This window comes from Rhinoderma darwinii, chromosome 10 (assembly GCF_050947455.1).
Source record: "Rhinoderma darwinii isolate aRhiDar2 chromosome 10, aRhiDar2.hap1, whole genome shotgun sequence".
NCBI lineage: Eukaryota > Metazoa > Chordata > Amphibia > Anura > Rhinodermatidae > Rhinoderma > Rhinoderma darwinii.
In genome coordinates this window covers 36,104,169-36,122,871 of record NC_134696.1, presented here as the reverse complement: position 1 = coordinate 36,122,871, position 18,703 = coordinate 36,104,169, and the positions used below count along the sequence as shown (strand labels likewise).

Here is an 18,703-nt window from a genome sequence, read left to right as displayed (position 1 = left end):
AGAGAATTTGCACTAGGTGAGTTATGACGCAGGAAATACAGTACCTCATATTAGTGCAAATTGGCAAAATGACAACTACTACATATGTATGCCCCGTAAATAACAGCTATGGTATGCTTCCAAGTACACAAGTAGTCAATCACTTATTGTATGTGTATGTGATATATATATTTATATATATATACATATATATATATATATATATATATATATATATATATATATATATATATGCCTTTATACTAGGTCATGGTATAGCTGTATAACAAAGTAATGTCGATTTTTCTTATTATGGTTTTTAGAGAGACAGTAAATAATACAAATTTTCACTGTCATCATACGATTATGTAAAAAGGTTGTAAGGCAAAGAGAATTTGGCGACAAGCCTGGTGATCGTAATTTGCATATACATACTTATGTGAGTTATAAGGAAGTGCACTTAGCTATTTATAGAGTAAGGATTCTGCAGTCTTGTCGATTGTTTTAGTAAAGTCACTATTCACAGAAACGAAGACTCGTTCAATTGAGTAAACACAAAAGTTCTATCTACAAACACCAGTTCATTCAAAACAGTGTATAAACCAGGTACTATATACTTACTCCTCGTGCCACACACAAAGCTGAGACAACAAAGAATTTCTATTCAAAATGGGATGGAAATATTATTTCGAAAACGGTTTCTGAAAACATTTGCAAAAACAGTTAATTTTTATCCAGCTCACCAGCCAAGTGGATGCGCGGAGGGTGCAAGACTGCACCAAATTGTAGCAGAAAGGCAAGAAGGTTCCAGCATCAAAATCTTGAACAAATTGGGGGTCCGATGTGGCGACCATACCAGACTTCATTGAATATTTGAATTCAAACCCCCTGAATCTCAAATTTATATACACTTGCCATCCCAGACAGATTTCCTTCTTGGATCTGTTGCTTACCAGTGAAGCACATCTTACATCAGTTGACACGATGACATTCCGAAAGAGCACGGCAGGTAATACCACCCTGCATGCTACTTCATGTCACCCGTCCCATATCATCAAAAGTATCCCAGTGGGTGAGTTTATTAGAGCGAAACGTAATTGCTCCTCCCTCGCTACTTTTGACCTAGAAAGTGACATCCTCATGAGTAGACTGCATGATCGCAAGTATCCTCGCTGGATGCTAAACCGTGCCCGCAATATCTCCTTAGAATGCGATAGGGATACTCTGCTGGGAGTCTCTCACTATGGGGAGATACAGAGTAAAAAAAATATCAGCACCCCCGTGTTTTTCTCCACTCCCTTCAGTGTAGAATACCGCAGCATATAATATTATCAAAAAATATATTCCCATCTTGCATCAGGACCCTTTATACTCCAGGGCCTTAGAACATGGTCTTAAATTTGTGCCTAAAAAGGCCCGTAAGATTGGCTCTATGCTAACCCCAAGTCTGTTCTTCACAAAAAAACAGACCCCCCCCCCCCCACTTGGTTTAACTATAAAGGTTGTTTCAAATGTAATCATACTAAATGCATCTGCTGCAATACCATCAAAACATGCACTGAATTCACATCTACGGCCAACAACAAAACATTCCAAATAAAACAATACATCAACTGTAACACGACATATGTGGTTTATTTAATCACGTGCACTAAATGTAAACTACAGTATATTGGGAGCACGTCCTGCAGTCTCAAAACACGCATCCGCCGCCATCTATCAGACGCATTGATTAAGAACCGCAACATTTCAGTGGTCTCTTCTCATTGTGCATCATGTCATAATGGAGATGTATGTTCCTGTAAAGGATCTGCCAGGCACAGCTTCGGGGTTAACGCCCATAGATAATCAGTCTGCACCTGCTTCTATGTCTGTGAGACTGACTCCATCTTCCACCACTCAGGGTGGCAGGCTTAGGAGTGGGAGAACCTATCACAGCCTGGCCAGACGGAGCTAGCTCCCGCCCTCTGTCTATTTATACCTGCCTTTCCTGTTCCTCCTTTGCTTGTGATTCTTTTTGTTTGTTTTCCTGGCCCTGCTGCAGCTTCTTGTACTATTGTCCTTGCTTCATATTGACCCCGGCTTGCTGACTACTCTCCTGCTCTGCGTTTGGCACCTCGTACTCTCCTGGTTTGACTCGGCTTGTTTACTTCTCTTGTTGCTCACGGTGTTGCCGTGGGCAACTGCCACTTTCTCCCCCTAGCTCTGTGTACCCTTGTCTGTTTGTCTGTCGTGCACTTATTGAGCGTAGGGACCGTCGCCCAGTTGTACCCTGTCGCCTAGGGCGGGTCATTGCAAGTAGGCAGGGACTGAGTGGCGAGTAGATTAGTGTTCACTTGTCTGTCTCCCCACCCCCCGTCATTACAGTTCCCTTATTGTACAAGCCATAGAAAGGGATAATTGTCCTTCCAGGGGTGGAGACCATTTGAAACAACTCAGGAATAGAGAGGCTTTCCGGATGTTTCTACTTGGCACCTGTGCACCTAATGGGTTAAACCGCCGACTAGATTTCATCCTTTTCTATTAAGATTGTTTTCTCTTACACATTTACTGTTAGTTCCCTATGATATTTGTAACATTGATATGTGTCCTTTTTCTCTAATGAACTGCTTACAACACATGCCTGATTTTAGAACATGTGATTATTTCTCTGTTCATGATTGGCTGAATATATATATATATATATATATATATATATTGCCCCCTGTGTGATCTGTTTGCTATGCTGTGACTAAGGGCCACTTGGGCCTGAAACCGGTCAGCTTCTGCTCTACGTGTTGTGCCTGATATTACGGAGCCTCAATAAAGCCGCAGTTTGTTCAAGATTTTGATGCTGGAACCTTCTTGCTTTCCTGAAAACATATGGTAACATCAAAATGAATATAGCATCCATATAAAGGGTTTCTCCAGAGTCTGCTAGAGTCTATTAGAGAGCTTCTAAATTGATCCAGAGAATGCCCCATATAAAGTGTCAGTCAAGAAGTAGCCCAATAAAATGTGGCAGAAAAACAGTACCTCCATAATTAGTGCAAGCCAGAGTACTCTCATATACATTGCCAGATTGCTGCATTATCAGTGTAAGAGTTCCCCCATAAACAATGCAAGACAGAAGTACCCCATAGACAGTAAAATAGTACCCTCATAAACATTGCCCTACAGAAAGTGCCCCCATTAACTGTGCCAATCCGTCAGTGCTCCCATAAATGTTGCCAGCCATTGAGCACTACAAGGAAATGATTTATGAATGGCCAATATTTGAGCTCTTAGGGCATGTTCACACGGCCTATTTTCAGCCGTTTTTCGGGCTGTAAATGCCCTGAAAAATGGCTAGAAATACGGGGGGCGCTGAACGCCTCGAAACATCTGCCAATTGATTTCAATGGGAAAAACGGCGTTTCGTTCTACAGGGCGTTTATTTTTGCGGCCGTTTTTAAAAACGGCCCGTATAAAAACGCCTCATAGAAAGAAGTGAATGCCACTTCTTGAGACGTTTTTGGAGCCATTTTTCATTGTGTCAATAGAAAAACAGCTCCAAAAACGGCCTTAAAAAAACCCATCAAAAAACGTTTGACGCTTAAAAAATGGCTGAAAATCAGAGGCTGTTTTCCCTTGAAAACAGCTCCGTATTTTACAGCCGTTTTTTGTTAAGCATGTGAACATAGCCTTACATGTCTCTGCCTCTCCCAGCACTGATCTCTATCCCCACGGATTAGGGCCTGGGGAAGTGTTATGTTCGGCGAAGTGATCAGTCAATGCTTATATTAGTGCTGAAGTCTATTAACCCCTTCCCGACATGCGCCGTACATGTACGGCGCTGTCGGGAGGTGCTTCCCGCAAAGCGCCGTACATGTACGGCGCAGTGATTGTGCGGGCTCAGAAGCAGAGCCGGCACCATCACCGCGGGGTGACAGCTGTATTATACAGCTGGCACCCTCCTGTAACTGCCAGGACCGGAGCTACTCTCCGATCCGGCAGATTAACCCCTCAGATGCTGCGCTCGGCAACCCAGTGATGCAATCGCTGGGTTGCTGTGGCAATCGGACGCCAGAAAATGGCGTCCGAGTCTGCCTTGTACGGGAGCCGATGAGGACCCGCCTTCGGCGTGTCCTCATAGGCTTGCTGTCAGTGAATAACTGACAGCGCTAATACACTGCACTACATATGTAGTGCAGTGTATTAGAGTAGCGATCGGGGCATCAGGCCCTCATGTCCCCTAGTGGGACAAGTCAGAAAAGTAAAAAAAAGTTAATAAAAAATGTGGTAAAACAATAAAAACACACACATTTCAAATAAAAATAAAGCTAAACTGACTTTTTTCCCATAGTAAGTCTTTTATTATGGGAAAAACCGTAAAAATAAAAAAAACTATACATAATTGGTATCGCCGCGTCCGTAACGACCCAAACTACAAAACTATTATGTAATTTATCCCGCACGGTGAACGCGGTAAAAAAAAAACATGAAAAACAACGCCAGAATCTTTGTTTTTAGGTCACATCTCCTTCCAAAAAATGCTATAAAAAGTGATCAAAAAGACACATTTACTCCAAAATAGTACTAATAAAAACGGCAATCCGTCCCGCAAAAAATAATCCCTGACACCGCTTTGTGCACGCAAAAATAATAACGTTATGTGTCTTACAATATGGCGACACAGAAAACAAATGATTTTATAAAAAAAGTGATTTTGTTGTGCAAAAGCCGCAATACATAAAAAAAACTATATAAATTTGGTATCGCCGTAATCGTATCGACCCGCAGAATAAAGCTAACATGTAATTTAGGGCTCACTGTGGATGCCGATAAAAAAAACAATAAAAAACGATTCCAGAATTGCTTGTTTTTGGTAATTTCCTTTACCAAAAAATGAAATAAAAAGTGATCAAAAAGTCGTATGTGTTCCAAAATGGTACCAATGAAATCTACAGCCCGTCTCGCAAAAAACAAGCCCACACACCGCTCAATCAACTGAAAAATAAAAAAGTTACGGCACTAGTAATGCGGTGATGAAAAACATCTCAATGCACAGGCCGGAGGGGAACATTCCTGCAGTTTCAGGGCCCTAGTATTTAGGAACTAGGAAAGGGAAGGGACATCGCACATCCGCTGGAAGCGAGGGCGCCCGTATTATACCAGCGCAAAACTTTCCCAGTAATATTTCCCAAACTACGAAGGAGAAAAAGTCCCCAAAAGGTGCAGAGCGTTACAGAAGGGGGATAAGAAAGAAAACAGTTTATCAGTGTGACACCGGCCTGCGCATAACGGATCGCTTCACAGCGTAACACACATCTATGGAGAATTGTATTATTTACCCCATTATTATACCCTCTTATTATGCCCTGATCTACCCGCACAGATTACATATACCCTGATGTTCTCCGCACAGATTACATATGCCACCACATTATAAACTGAAATACCAGCAAAACTCAAACAAAACTACCAAGCAAAATCCATGCTCAAAATGGCGGTCTTTCCCTTCTTAGCCCTACAGTGTGCCCAAACAGCAATTTATGGCCACAAGTAAGGCATTACCATACCCGGGAGAACCCGCTTAACAATTTATGGGGTAACATTCTCCAGGGGCACAACATCTTGTGTGGTGAATGGGCAGATCAGTGGAAAAATTGCAATTTTCACTTTGCACCATCCACTGCGTATTAATTTCTGAAAAACACCTGTGGAGTCTAAATTCTCACTACATCCCTTGATAAATGCCTTTAGGGGTGTAGTTTCTAAAACGTGGTCACTTTTGTTTGGTACATCAGGGGTTTTGCAAATGCAACATGGCGTCCGCAAACCATTCCAGCAAAATCTACGCTCCAAAAGATAAATACCGCTCCTTTTCTTCTGAATGCTCCCATATATGTCAACAGCTGATTATAACCACATATGGGGTGTTACCGTACTCGGGAGAAATTACTTTACAAATGTTGGAGTGCTTTTTCTTCTCTATTCCTTGTAAAAATGAAAAATGTTGATCTAAAACGACATCTTGTTGGAAAAAAAAAATATTTTTCATTTTCATGGCTTAATTCTAATTAATTCAGCAAAAAACCTTTGGGATCAAAATTTTCACTATACCCCTAGATGATTCCTCAGGGGTGCAGTTTCCCAAATGGAGTCAATTTTGGGGTGTTTCCACTGTACTAGTACTACAGGGGCTCAGCAAATGTGACATGGCGCCCAGACACTATCCAAAATCCAAATGGTGCTAGTTCCATTCTGAGCCCTACCGTGTGTCCAAACAGCCGTTTATGACCACATGTGGGGTATTGTTTTACTCGGGAGAAGTTGCTTTACTAATTTTATGGTGCTTTTTCTCCTTCAGTCCTTGTGGAAATGAAAAAAAAAACCTAAACCTACATTTTATTTCAAAAAATGTAGATTTTCATTTTTACGGCCTACTTCCAATAAGTTCTGTAAAACACCTGTGGGGTCAAACTGCTCACTGTACTCCTAGATAATTTCCTCATGGGGTGTAGTTTCCAAAATGGGGTCACTTGTTGAGGGTTTCCACTGTTTTGTCCCCTCAGGGGCTTTGTAAATGCGACATGGCCTCCGCAAACCATTCCTGCTAAATTTGAGTTCCAAAAGCCAAATGGCGCTCTTTCCCTTCTCAGCCTCGCCGTGTGTCCAAACAGCCTTTTATTACGACATGTGGGGTATTGTTTTACTCGGGAGAAATTTCTTTACAAATTTTATGGTGCTTTTTCTCCTTTAGTCCTTGTGGAAATGAAAAAAAATTAGCTAAACCTACATTTTATTTGAAAAAATGTAGATTTTCATTTTCACAGCCTACTTCCAAAGATTTCTGCAAAAAACCTGTGGGGTCAAAATGCTCACTATACCCCTAGATAATTTCCTCAAGGGGTATAGTTTCCAAAATGGGGTCACTTGTTGGGGGTTTCCACTGTTTTGTCACCTTAGGGGCTTTGCAAATGTGACATGGCCTCCGCAAACCATTCCTGCTAAATTTGAGCTCCAAGAGCCAAATGGCGCTCTTTCCCTTCTAAGCCCTGCCGTGTGTCCAAACAACCGTTTATTACCACATGTGGGGTATTGTTTTACTCGGGAGAAATTTCTTTACAAATTTTATGGTGCTTTTTCTCCTTTAGTCCTTGTGGAAATGAAAAAAAATTAGCTAAACCTACATTTTATTTGAAAAAATGTAGATTTTCATTTTCACAGCCTACTTCCAAAAATTTCTGCAAAAAACCTGTGGAGTCAAAATGCTCACTATACCCCTAGATAATTTCCTCAAGGGGTATAGTTTCCAAAATGGGGTCACTTGTTGGGGGTTTCCACTGTTTTGTCACCTTAGGGGCTTTGCAAATGTGACATGGCCTCCGCAAACCATTCCTGCTAAATTTGAGCTCCAAGAGCCAAATGGCGCTCTTTCCCTTCTAAGCCCTGCCGTGTGTCCAAATAACCGTTTATTACGACATGTGGGGTATTGTTTTACTCGGGAGAAATTGCTCTACAAATGTTGTGGTGCTTTTTCTACTTTAGTTCTTTTGGAAATGAAAAAAAATTAGCTAAACCTACATTTTATTTGAAAAAATTTAGATTTTCATTTTCATGGCCTAGTTCCAAACATTTTTGCAAAAAAACTGGCCGGTCAAAATTCTTGCTACACTCCTATATAAATTCCTCGAGGGGTGTAGTTTCCCAAATGGGGTCACTTTTGGGGGGTTTCCACTGTTTTAGTTCCACAAGACCTGTTCAAAGCTGACATGGTGCCTAAAATATATTCTAATAAAAAGGAGACCCAAAATCCACCAGGTGCTCCTTTGCTTCTGAGGCTGGTGCTTCAGTCCAGTAGCACACTAGAGCCACATGTGGGATATTTCCTAAAACTGCAGAACCTGGGCAATAAATATTGAGTTGCATTTCTCTGGTAAAACCTTCTGTGGTACAAAAAAAATTGATTCAAAATGAATTTCTGGAAAAAAATAATGAACTTTGTAAATTTCACCTCTACTTTGCCTTAATTCCTGTGCAATGTCTAAAGGGTTAAGAAACTTTCTAAATGCTGTTTTGAATACTTTGAGGGGTGCATTTTTTAAAATGGGGTGACTTATTGGGGGTTTCTAATATCTAAGGACCTCAAACCCACTTCACAACTGAACTGGCCCCTGTAAAAATAGCATTTTGAAATTTTCTTGAAAATGTGAGAAATTGCTGCTAAAGTTCTAAGCCTTGTAACGTCCTAGAAAAATAAAATGATGTTCAAAAAACGATGCCAATCTAAAGTAGACATATGGGGGATGTTAGTTAGCAACATTTTTGTGTGGTATAACTGCCTGTCTTACAAGCAGATACATTTAAATTGAGAAAAATGCAAATTTTTGCAATTTTTCGCTAAATTTTGGTGTTTTTCACAATTAAATACTGAATGTATTGGGCAAATTTTGCCAGTAACATAAAGTCCAATGTGTCACGAGAAAACAGTCTCAGAATCACTTGGATAGGTAAAAGCATTCCGGAGTTATTACCATATAAAGTGAAACATGTCAGATTTGAAAAATGAGGCTCTGTCAGGAAGGTCAAAAGCGGCCAAAGAGGGAAGGGGTTAAAGGGATTTCCCAGGACAAATTAAGAATTCTGAAGTAAGCAAGCAGCAAAAGTTCTTACATTTCCTAATAATTTTAATTCAATCCTTAAAGAGAATCTGTCATGTTTGCAGACATGTTAATCTACATTGCTCCCTTCCCCCCGATTCCAGTGCCTTTTATTTGGTGCCTCAGTTCCTCTGCAATCAGCCGGTTCATGTCGGCGGCTGATATGCTAATTTAGGAATAAACTGTTAACACCGCCCAGCGTTAACAGGGCATGAACCTAGGCAGTTCTGTCAGAGCAGTTAGGTTCATGCCCCATTGACAACTGGGTGGAACAGAGACCAATTGCAGAGGAACCAAGGCAACGACAATAATGGTATAAACGGCGCTGGAATCGGGGAGAGTAATGCAGGTGTAGGAGCAGATTAACATTTCTGGCGACATCACAGGTTTAAGCTTTGATCTCATCTACAGCTATAGCGGGCCCTGTGTTATTTAATGTATATCTTATCCAAGGTCAAGGGAAGCAAGTAATTTTTTTATTTGTTTTTAGAAAACTTCTTAACCCTTTGTTTCTTGGTGTGTAAACCTGCTGCATACAGTAACTTTCTCCCTCAGTGATGTCACCCCTGAACTACAAAGCCCAGAATGCAAAGCTGATGGGACATTCAAAGTCTGTTTTACTATTATACTTTCACTACACACATGCATCAATTATACTGTATACTGTATGCTGGGACAGTTTCAGAAGAGCTGGAGAATTTCAAGCATCGGAGAAAATGTAGATGTGCAAGATCTTACCCCTGTAGCTATCAGCAGGGTTTGGACTTAAGATATAGAAACAATTAGGCATGTGAAAGACATGGGACAGGGATGGCTGTCTGACATGAAGTAATTACCAAGAATAGATATGAGAGGGAGGGCACGACTGGCGTGTGACAGAGATATTAACCCTATCAGAAATTATATGGCTGACGGTCATTAGCTTTCTTTTGTGTAAGAAATTGAAGAATGGAGAAATCTTGATCATATTCAGACTTTAGTTAAAAAATTACTTACAATTCCTTCACAAAGAATCAAGAGTGACTGGCAAATTTTCATATTTGGCCACGTACGTTAAGTGATTCATCATGCCGGGCGTCATTTGTCCAAGCAGATAAGACTGGGACAGTTCTAGTCTAAGTAGTCTGGCCATTTACTGAATGTATATTCTTGTTTAACTTCTTCATTTGGTTCAATTGGGGTAATAAGAGGCCCCAGCTATGACAAATATGACTTTCTGAAAATCCTAAATGACATATTAGAAAATATAAAAACTTGGGAACCTGTTTATATATCTCCGTATAGTACATCTACTTCTATTACAATAAGGCACTTACAATGTATGCACTGGTTCTAACAATATACAGTCACTTCCAGTGAATGGGACCACAAAGGGACAGCGGCCAGGATTTATACAGCTTTGCAAAAAAACAAAACGTTTTTGTGAATGTTTTTGGACAGATCGGGTTGTGGGGTTTAAAATGTCCCAGAATTTAAGATTTAAATCCTATTCTTCATTTCTACTGTTAGTTTAGCTTCCATATAGCTATACTTTAGATGTAAGTCTTGTCTCTAATTCCTATCCTTTCTTATATAAACGGCTTCCTTTATTTACACCTTCCTCCATAATAAATAATCCAGTGTACAAACCTAAGACTGACAACCATGGATCCTGGAGCTTAACTGTAGTCAACACTGATCTTAAGTATCTAACTTTCGTCAACTAAAGTATAATGAAGCAGGAAAACTACACTTTAATAGAAAGAATAGGAGTTGGTTTGTCTATAGGGGTACTTCCCTATCACTGCTGCCACTTAGTTTCTAGCAATTTGCAAGGTCCACAGTGGTCAAACCCAAGCTGATCGCACATTGGTAGCTTATCTTAGCAAAATGCCACCAAGGTCTAATCTAAAACATCACCCTAAGGCCGGATTTACACGAGCGTGTGCGTTTTGCATGCACAAAAAACACGGCGTTTTGCGCGCGCAAAAGGTACTTAACAGCTCCGTGTGTCATCACCATATGATGCATGGCTGCGTGATTTTCGCACAGCCGCCATCATTATGACACTCTGTTTAAATGTTTGCAAACAGAAAAGCACCTGGTGCTTTTCTGTTTTCATTCATACTAGTTTTGACATCAATAATTACTCAGTATCATATCCATTGCTAACTGAATACCAAGTCATTGTGAATTAGGAATACTTTGGTTCAATTTAACGTAAAATTGCTAACTATTAATTATTACTCATTAAGGAGGTGCTGCCTATTATCAATAAATGTGTTCCATTTGGCTATCAAATCAATAGGGTGGATAATATTATGTACAGCAGAGCCCAGTGTGTTTCATTACAAATAATCTCCCTAAAGACACATTTAAATTGGTTGATAAAAGACGCATGAGAATGTACATGGCATGTAATCCCTTTGTGGTGCTTCTTGTAATATTTGCTTGGAGCCGTATAAGACTGCAGTTCTTACTGCAAATTCTGCTAACCCTATTGGGTGCACCATAGGATTTAGATACATAGATCATTCCTTGCAACTGCAGTCACTAAGTATGTTAGTAAATGAGAGAATCTCTAGTGCTCGCTAATATCAGCAATATTTATGTATTCCCATAGAACCACAGTCATGTCCATGGCCGTGGGCCATCAGGCTCACTCACCACCTGACGGCCGCAGCCATGGGTCTGCGAGCGCTGGCCCCAGTCTCCTCCTCAGGAGCAGCCAGCGCTCACTTCCGCTTACCTCAGCCGGGTCCCGTAGGGTGCGCGTGCAGGCTCGTGCCCGCTCTTAAAGGGCTAGCTAGCACACCTGAGTTAACGTCAAAATTAGCCCATGAGCACCCTGGACTATAAGAAGGGCTCAGCCCCTTCTTCCCATGCCTGAGCGTTGTTGTCATACCCAAAGTTTGTCTAAGCAAATGGTCTCCTAGTGTTTTCCAGTTCCCAGTGTTCCCCGTTCCTGTACCCATGTCCCGTGCTATCCTGGTGAAGTGCCGTGCCAAACTGAAGTCATGCTGTGCTGTATAGCACACCTGTCCTGCTTTACCACGACTGACGTCTGCCAGCTGCCTAGTCCCAGCCGAGCCTGTCTTGCTACTTTCCGAGCTGCCACAGCTACACTATATGAACTATAGACTGTGACCTGCGTCCTGTTGGCCAGCTGCCATACCGTCAAGGCGGTACGGCCCAGTGGATCCACGTACCCAACGTGACAACCACATTAAGAAACCTAAAATCATGGCTGATATATGAATAGATTCACTGATACCATATGCACTGTGGTTGTTTATTCACAACGAGCACAGCTGAGTTAATGTCAAAATTAGCCCATGAGCACCCTGGACTTTAAGAAGGGCAAAGCCCCTTCCTCCCATGCCTGAGCGTTGTTGTCATATCTAAAGTTTGTCTAAGCAAATGGTCTCCTAATGTTTTCCAGTTCCCAGTGTTCCCCGTTCCTGTACCCATGTCCCGTGCTATCCTGGTGAAGTGCCGTGCTGAGCTGAAGTCGTGCTGTTCTGTATTTCACGACTGTCCTGCTACACCACGCCTGACGTCTGCCTGCTGCCTAGTCCCAGCCGAGCCTGCCTTGCTACTGTCCGAGCTGCCACAGGTACCTATACGAACTATAGACTGTGACCTGCGTCCTGTTGGCCAGATGCCATACCCTCAAGGCGGTATGGCCCAGTGGGTCCACGAACCCAACGTGACAACCACATTAAGAAACCTAAAATCATGGCTGATATGTGAATAGATTCACTGATACCATATGCACTGTGGTTGTTTATTCACAGCATACTTTGGATCAGGTGCCTACAAACTAAAAATGTACAGTCAGCACATTACTGGTCACAGACATATTAAACAATACAAAAAGACTAGAAGATGAAAAACAACAAGGTAAAACTACCCCAGGCTGTATCTACCTGCAACTTTCTTCTCTTATAAAGAAAAAGCAAGTCAGCTCTGCAAGCAGCAGTACAGTAGATGCTACATGTTAAACGGCAAGATGTGCGAGCATAGATGGTTTGTCATTTTGTATAAACATCTACACCATTGATACCGATTGGTGTTCCACCATAATCTGATTTCAGAAGCTTCCACTATCAAACAATTCTGAGCCTTATCTACTCATGTGAGCCCCAGGTTTACATGCAGAAATGATTTATGATGACCAGAAAAACACTTCCTATGCATAAACCGGCACAGCTCTTGCCATATGGCAGGTGTATTTTGTGCCGAACTTTTTGTGCATTTATCCTTTCCCATTGTGATTAATTTGTAGCCTATTATTGACTTTTATTGTATTTTGCATCAACATGTGGTTTTTAATTTTTACATCATATACATAGTATATGAATTACTAACAGTGTGTCCCATATGCTTAGCTATAGCACTACTGCGTATGTTTCTATATTAGGGTATGTTCACACGACAAAGCCAAATACGTCTGAAATTACGGAGCTGTTTTCAGGAGAAAACAGCTCCAGAATTTCAGACGTTTTTACAAGTGCACGCGTTTTTCGCAGCATCTTTACAGACGTAATTGGAGCTGGTTTTCATTGGAGTCAATGAAAAACGTCTCCAATTACGTCCCAAGAAGTGTCCTGCACTTCTGTGACGCGGCCGTAATTTTACGCGCCGTCTTTTGACAGCGACGCGTAAGATGACAGCTCGTCTGCACAGAACATCGTAAGACCCATTGCAAGCAATGGGTAGATGTTTGCCGACGTATTGGAGCCGTCTTTTCAGGCGTAATTCGAGGCGTAAAACGCCTCCATTACGTCTGAAAAGAGGTCGTGTGCACATACCCTTACCATCATTTATAATTTACCATCAACATATTGTACAATTCTAATAACATTGTAAGCAAAAACATCCCCCCAGAATGAAATATTCCACCTTTGGAGCCTAAGTCTTTGTTCACACTTCATTCCATCAAGTTTCTGTTTCTTAAAAGGGCAGAGCAGTAAAGTCAGCTGCTCTGTCCTACTCCTGATAAATTATTAAAAGTCAATGGCATATATTACAAAACACATCTTAACGGATACATCACACAGCCAGGATCAGATTGGCCCACCAGAGAACCAGATGAGCCCCAGATGGGACCTTAAGGTCTAGCAGAAGTCAACACCATTTGAGTTGACTTTAGAGTCATTCACTTGCCACGAGGGGTCATTTCTACAAATAAACTATTAGACCTTATTGATGATATGTCCTGTGTATGCAATGATAACAGCAAATACTATGATGAAATTAAAGGTCTACTTGTTCTGTAAAGATGTAAGTTACATCAACAGAATTATTGGGTGGGCACAAGGACTACCAGTTCAACATTTCATACACATCATGGATCTTTTAAAAAGGGAAACAACAACACCAGTGTGAAGAGGACGTTATACAAACTTTTCACCAAATACTGCCTTCACAAGGAGCAACGATATACATAGTACAGAAACACAGAGGAGAGGAAATTAAATTCCCCATGGCTGCCCTCTGAATGTCATCAGCAGAATACAGGCTTTGCTTATAGATGCCTATATTTTATAATTTGAGGAAGCGGAGCGGCTCTCACCCTACTCATCAGCCTTGCAACAGCCTTTCTGCTTCTTCTATTGACAGAATACAGGGTAACACAAAGTATGTTAAAGAGGTTCCAGGTGGAGCTTCACTTAAAGCAGATTAAAACCAGACACTTATAGAGCTTAATGGTCTATAAATGCACACAGAAATAATAGCTGAAGTACAATATAATATGATATAATAGGATAAAGAATGTAATGCCTGATGCCAACTTTATTTGGACAAAATGTGAAATCAAGATCACATGAGAATAATTTGCATTGAAACATAATAAATATAAAGGTGATACATACAATTGGCCCTTTAACCTGTTAACGCCGAAGGACGGATATAGCCGTCCTCTGCAGCTGCTAGTTCGCGCAGGAGGACGGATATATCCGTCCTGTGATGGCGCCGGTACTGACAGTGTACACACGCGATCAGCGGCAGGAGCACGGCTGTTATACACAGGATGGCTCCTGCTGTAACTGCCGGAATCGAAGCGCACTCCGATTACGGCAGTTTAACCCATTAAATGCCGCTGTCAATAGCGACAGCGACATCTAATGTGTTTGACAGAGGGAGGGAGCTCCCTCTGTCACCCAATCGGCGCCCCCCGCAAAGAAATCGCGGGTCGCCGTCGGGTTTCCATGGCAGCCGGGAGTCTAACAAAGACCCCCAGGTCTGCCTACAGCAAATGCCTGTTAGGCATGGCCTAATAGATTGCCTGTCAGTTTTAGGGTATGTTCACACGGCAGCGTGTGAACAGCTCCGTAATTTCAGCCGTAATCGCATGTTGAGGCGCTTTTTCGCTGCATCCATTACGGACGTAATTGGAGCTGCTTTTCCATCGAGTCAATGGAAAACGGCTCCAATTACGTCTGAAGAAGTGACAGGCACTTCTTTGACGCGGGCGTCTTTTTTACGCGCCGCCTTTTGACAGCGGCGCGTAAATAAAATGGCCGTGTGCACAGAACATCGTAAGACCCATTCTAATGAATGGGCAGATGTTTGCCAACGCTGTCGAGGCGCATTTTCGGACGTAAATCGAGGCGTAAAATGCCCGAATTACGTCCGTAAATAAGCCGTGTGAACATACCCTGACACTGACAGGCAATAATGCTTTGGTATACTAAGTATACCAAAGCATTATATATGCGATCAACAGATCGCATAGTGAAGTCCCCTGGTGGGACTAAAAAAAAAAAAAGTAAAACAGTTAAATAAAGTTTGTGAAAAAAATAAAATAAAAATTACAGTCAAAATAAAATAAAACGACTGTTTTGCCCAAAAAGTGGTTTTATTTAGTAAAAGTGTCAAAACAAATAACACATACACATATATGGTATCCCCACGATCGTAACAACTTGAACAATAAAATTAACACATTAATTAAACCGCCGGATGACCAGCGTCCCAAAAAAAACGCAAAAAACGACGGCAAAATTCTCTCTTTTCTCCCATTCCCCCCATAAAAAAATAAATAAAAGTTAATCTATAAGTCCTATGTACCCCAAAATAGTACTAATGAAAACTACACATTGGCCCTCAAAAATCAAGCCCACACACGGCCACATTGACGGAAAAATAAAAAAATGACGTCTCTTGGAATGCGGCGATGCAAAAACAAGTATTTTTTTTCTAAAAGGGTTTTTATTGTGCAAACGTAGGGAAACATATAAAACCCTTACATATTTGGTATCCCCGTAATCGTGCCGACCCATAGAATAAAGTTAACATGTTATTTACGCTGCATAAATTTATAACGTGAATATTAATTCTGGAATAGCTGCTTATTTTCAATTCTCTCCTAAAATAAAGTTAATAAAAGTTAATCAATATATTATAAGCATCTAAAAATGGTACAATTACAAAATACAACTCGTCCTGCAAAAAACAAGCCCTTATACGGCTATGTCGACGGAATAAAAAAAAGTTACGACTCTTGGAATGCGACAGTGAAAAAACAAAAAATAATCCTTGGTCATTAACACGCAAAATGGCCTGGTCATTAAGAGGTTAAAACAAAAATCTGTTCTTGACACCGAATATTTACATAGTATAAAGAACCGTATGTTTACCCGACTGTTCAATTAGTATTGGACATGACAATAGTTTCTAGGGTTACTCTGTTGCAAAACAGTTGCAGCTACACTTGTGGTGTTATGAGGAGGCAAATAACAGAAGGCCGGGTAACTAACATTCTCCTTTGGTTAATTTAATGTAACAAAATAAATATAAATCCAAATAATCTGAAGTCACACAAGACTCATTATACTGTCAATGTTACATCCATTTGTAGATGAACTGTACCCCTGTAGATGTGTGTCATTCTGTTACTATTTCTTATGTACAGATGTGTCACAGTTAATAATATCATTTAACTGATTGGGTCTGCAGTGCTAAAACCACAGATTTTACAACATAATATGACATATAGAGACACTACAGGGAAAAAACATATGACACAGGGCCATTTAACAAACCAAGCTCTGCTCCATGTGAAGTACGTTGACTGCAAAATACAATACAACCATTGGACTGGACAACCTCTTGTCACATTTTGGGGTCCCTAACCTCAGTAGATTGTGGGTGTCCTGCTGTTGAAGCCTTTTGAAATCAGTCATCCTCTGGATTTGAACAGGATGTTGCTGAGCAGGGGACCTACCTCTATCAGCCTAAAGCCAGGGGCGGACATACCATATGTGCAACCTAGGCAGCTGCCCAGGAGCCCAGTAGATCAGGGGGTCTATTTCCACTAAAAAAAATTAGCTTCCTACTGTATATTAGATTGTATGTGAGGTTCTGAGATAAGAATTACTTGAGGATTATTAAAAAGACAAGAAGGGAGCACCATGATGAGCATTTGGAGGGCAAGGGACCTATGTTCTGTTCTTGCACGAGTGCCCTCTGCTGTCTGTGTCCACCCCTGCCTAAAGTATATATACAGCCTAAAAAAAAAACATGACAGTGCTAGAGAGTCCTTATATGCAATAACTGTGTGAAAACTTCTTCTTCAGCGTTGTCTTACAATCAGTTTCTGGGATAAAATGTAAGCTACCAGGCAAAACCCACTGTCAGCCATATTAGCGCATTTTAATCTGTCACCCACAGGGTCCTCCCTCTCTCAGCTGTGCCTGGCAGCCAACCACAGTCAGAGAACCCTCCCATTCTTCTAATAATGCAGGACATGGTTGATTAAATCTGTAGCTGTAGAGTTTGCAACAAGATCTTGTATCAGTGACCAAGTGATTAAATTTACTTTAACAAGTTTAAAAAGGAATGTTGGGAAGAGTAGTTCAGCAGCAACATCAGTGAAGTAATGAATTTGAAACGATTACCCCTTTGATATAACATTCCCGGATGCTGAATAAAACGTACCTTTCAAGTTCTGGTTCTCCATAGAATGCAGTTGAACATTTCACAGCATAGACCGACCACCATTTCTTGTGTCTCACTTTGTAGACTTTCCCAAATCCACCTAAAGCTATGGGAATCCAATCATTCTCAAAGTCCTCCTTCTTAAACTGAGTCAGGTTGCTAATCTGCTCTCCTCCGTCAACAGCCATGTTATTAAAGTGTCTTTCTTGAACATTTGTTAGGACTCGTGTCTCAGTTAAAGACGTGAGTACAAGATTTTTTTTAAGTGCTCTTCTTCCTGGATTGAGAACTACAGAGTTATACTGAGAGGGCGGGTTAGAGGGTGTAATGCAGGTGGAATCCATCCTATAGCGATACTTGCATATAAATACCGGTTTTACAACTCCAGATATGTTATGCCAGTACAGAATGGAACTATTAAAACAGCACTTCTTGTTATTTAATCCTTTCATAGGGAAACGTTTGAAGTACAATAAAGATAAGTCACGGTTTATTAACCATACAAGTTGTGATGGTTACTTTCTCTGTTATTTTCCTAACATAAAAAGGTAAAAGCAAATTAAAATGCTGAGATACTTAAAGGGGTTGTCTGCTTTGGACAATTCGGTTTTATTAGAAGGGTTCCCTGATAATAAAGTGATCACAGTTTGTTCCAAACTGGACCTACAGCCAGGGCCGCCATCAGGAATTTCAGGGCCCCCTACAGCTAAATTTTCTGGTCCCCCCTACCGTGGCACCGCCTGTTAACGGTACTCCGTCCAGCACTATATCATGGTACCCAGGGCCGCCATCAGGGGGGTATTAGGGGTACTGATGTGAGAGGCCCGGTCAAACCTAATTGAAAGGGGGGCCCGGCAAACTGCCGCGACTTGCCTTTGGTAGAAAAAAAACAGGCCCCTGCAATGGGGCCCGTTTTTTTCACCAAAAGAATGTAATGAGCTGCGGGCCCCCCTTTCAATTAGGTTTGGCCGGGCCTCTCACATCAGTACCCCTAATACCCCCCCTGATAGCGGCCCTGGGTAGCATGGGGGCCGTCAAACACCGCCGCCCGTGCGACCGATCGCGCGCACCCGCAACCTCCCGCGCATGCGCACCGGCGACCGCCTGGAACCGCACACCGAATTTTGAGGCAGATTTTGACCTGCCCACACTATCTTGCCGCGTTTTTTGCCCGC

At 41.5% G+C, this 18,703-nt stretch overlaps 1 protein-coding gene across 1 annotated transcript in view; it reads right to left on the bottom strand.

The window, feature by feature from the left end:
- The window catches only part of ANKK1 (ankyrin repeat and kinase domain containing 1), a 65,501-nt gene extending 47,785 nt beyond the window's left edge, over positions 1 to 17,716 (bottom strand). Inside the window, exon 1 of the mRNA XM_075840982.1 lies at positions 17,529 to 17,716. Within this exon, the coding sequence (XP_075697097.1) occupies positions 17,529 to 17,716 (188 nt within the window). The remainder of the gene's footprint in view (positions 1 to 17,528) is intronic.
- Between the last annotated feature and the right edge of the window lie 987 nt (positions 17,717 to 18,703).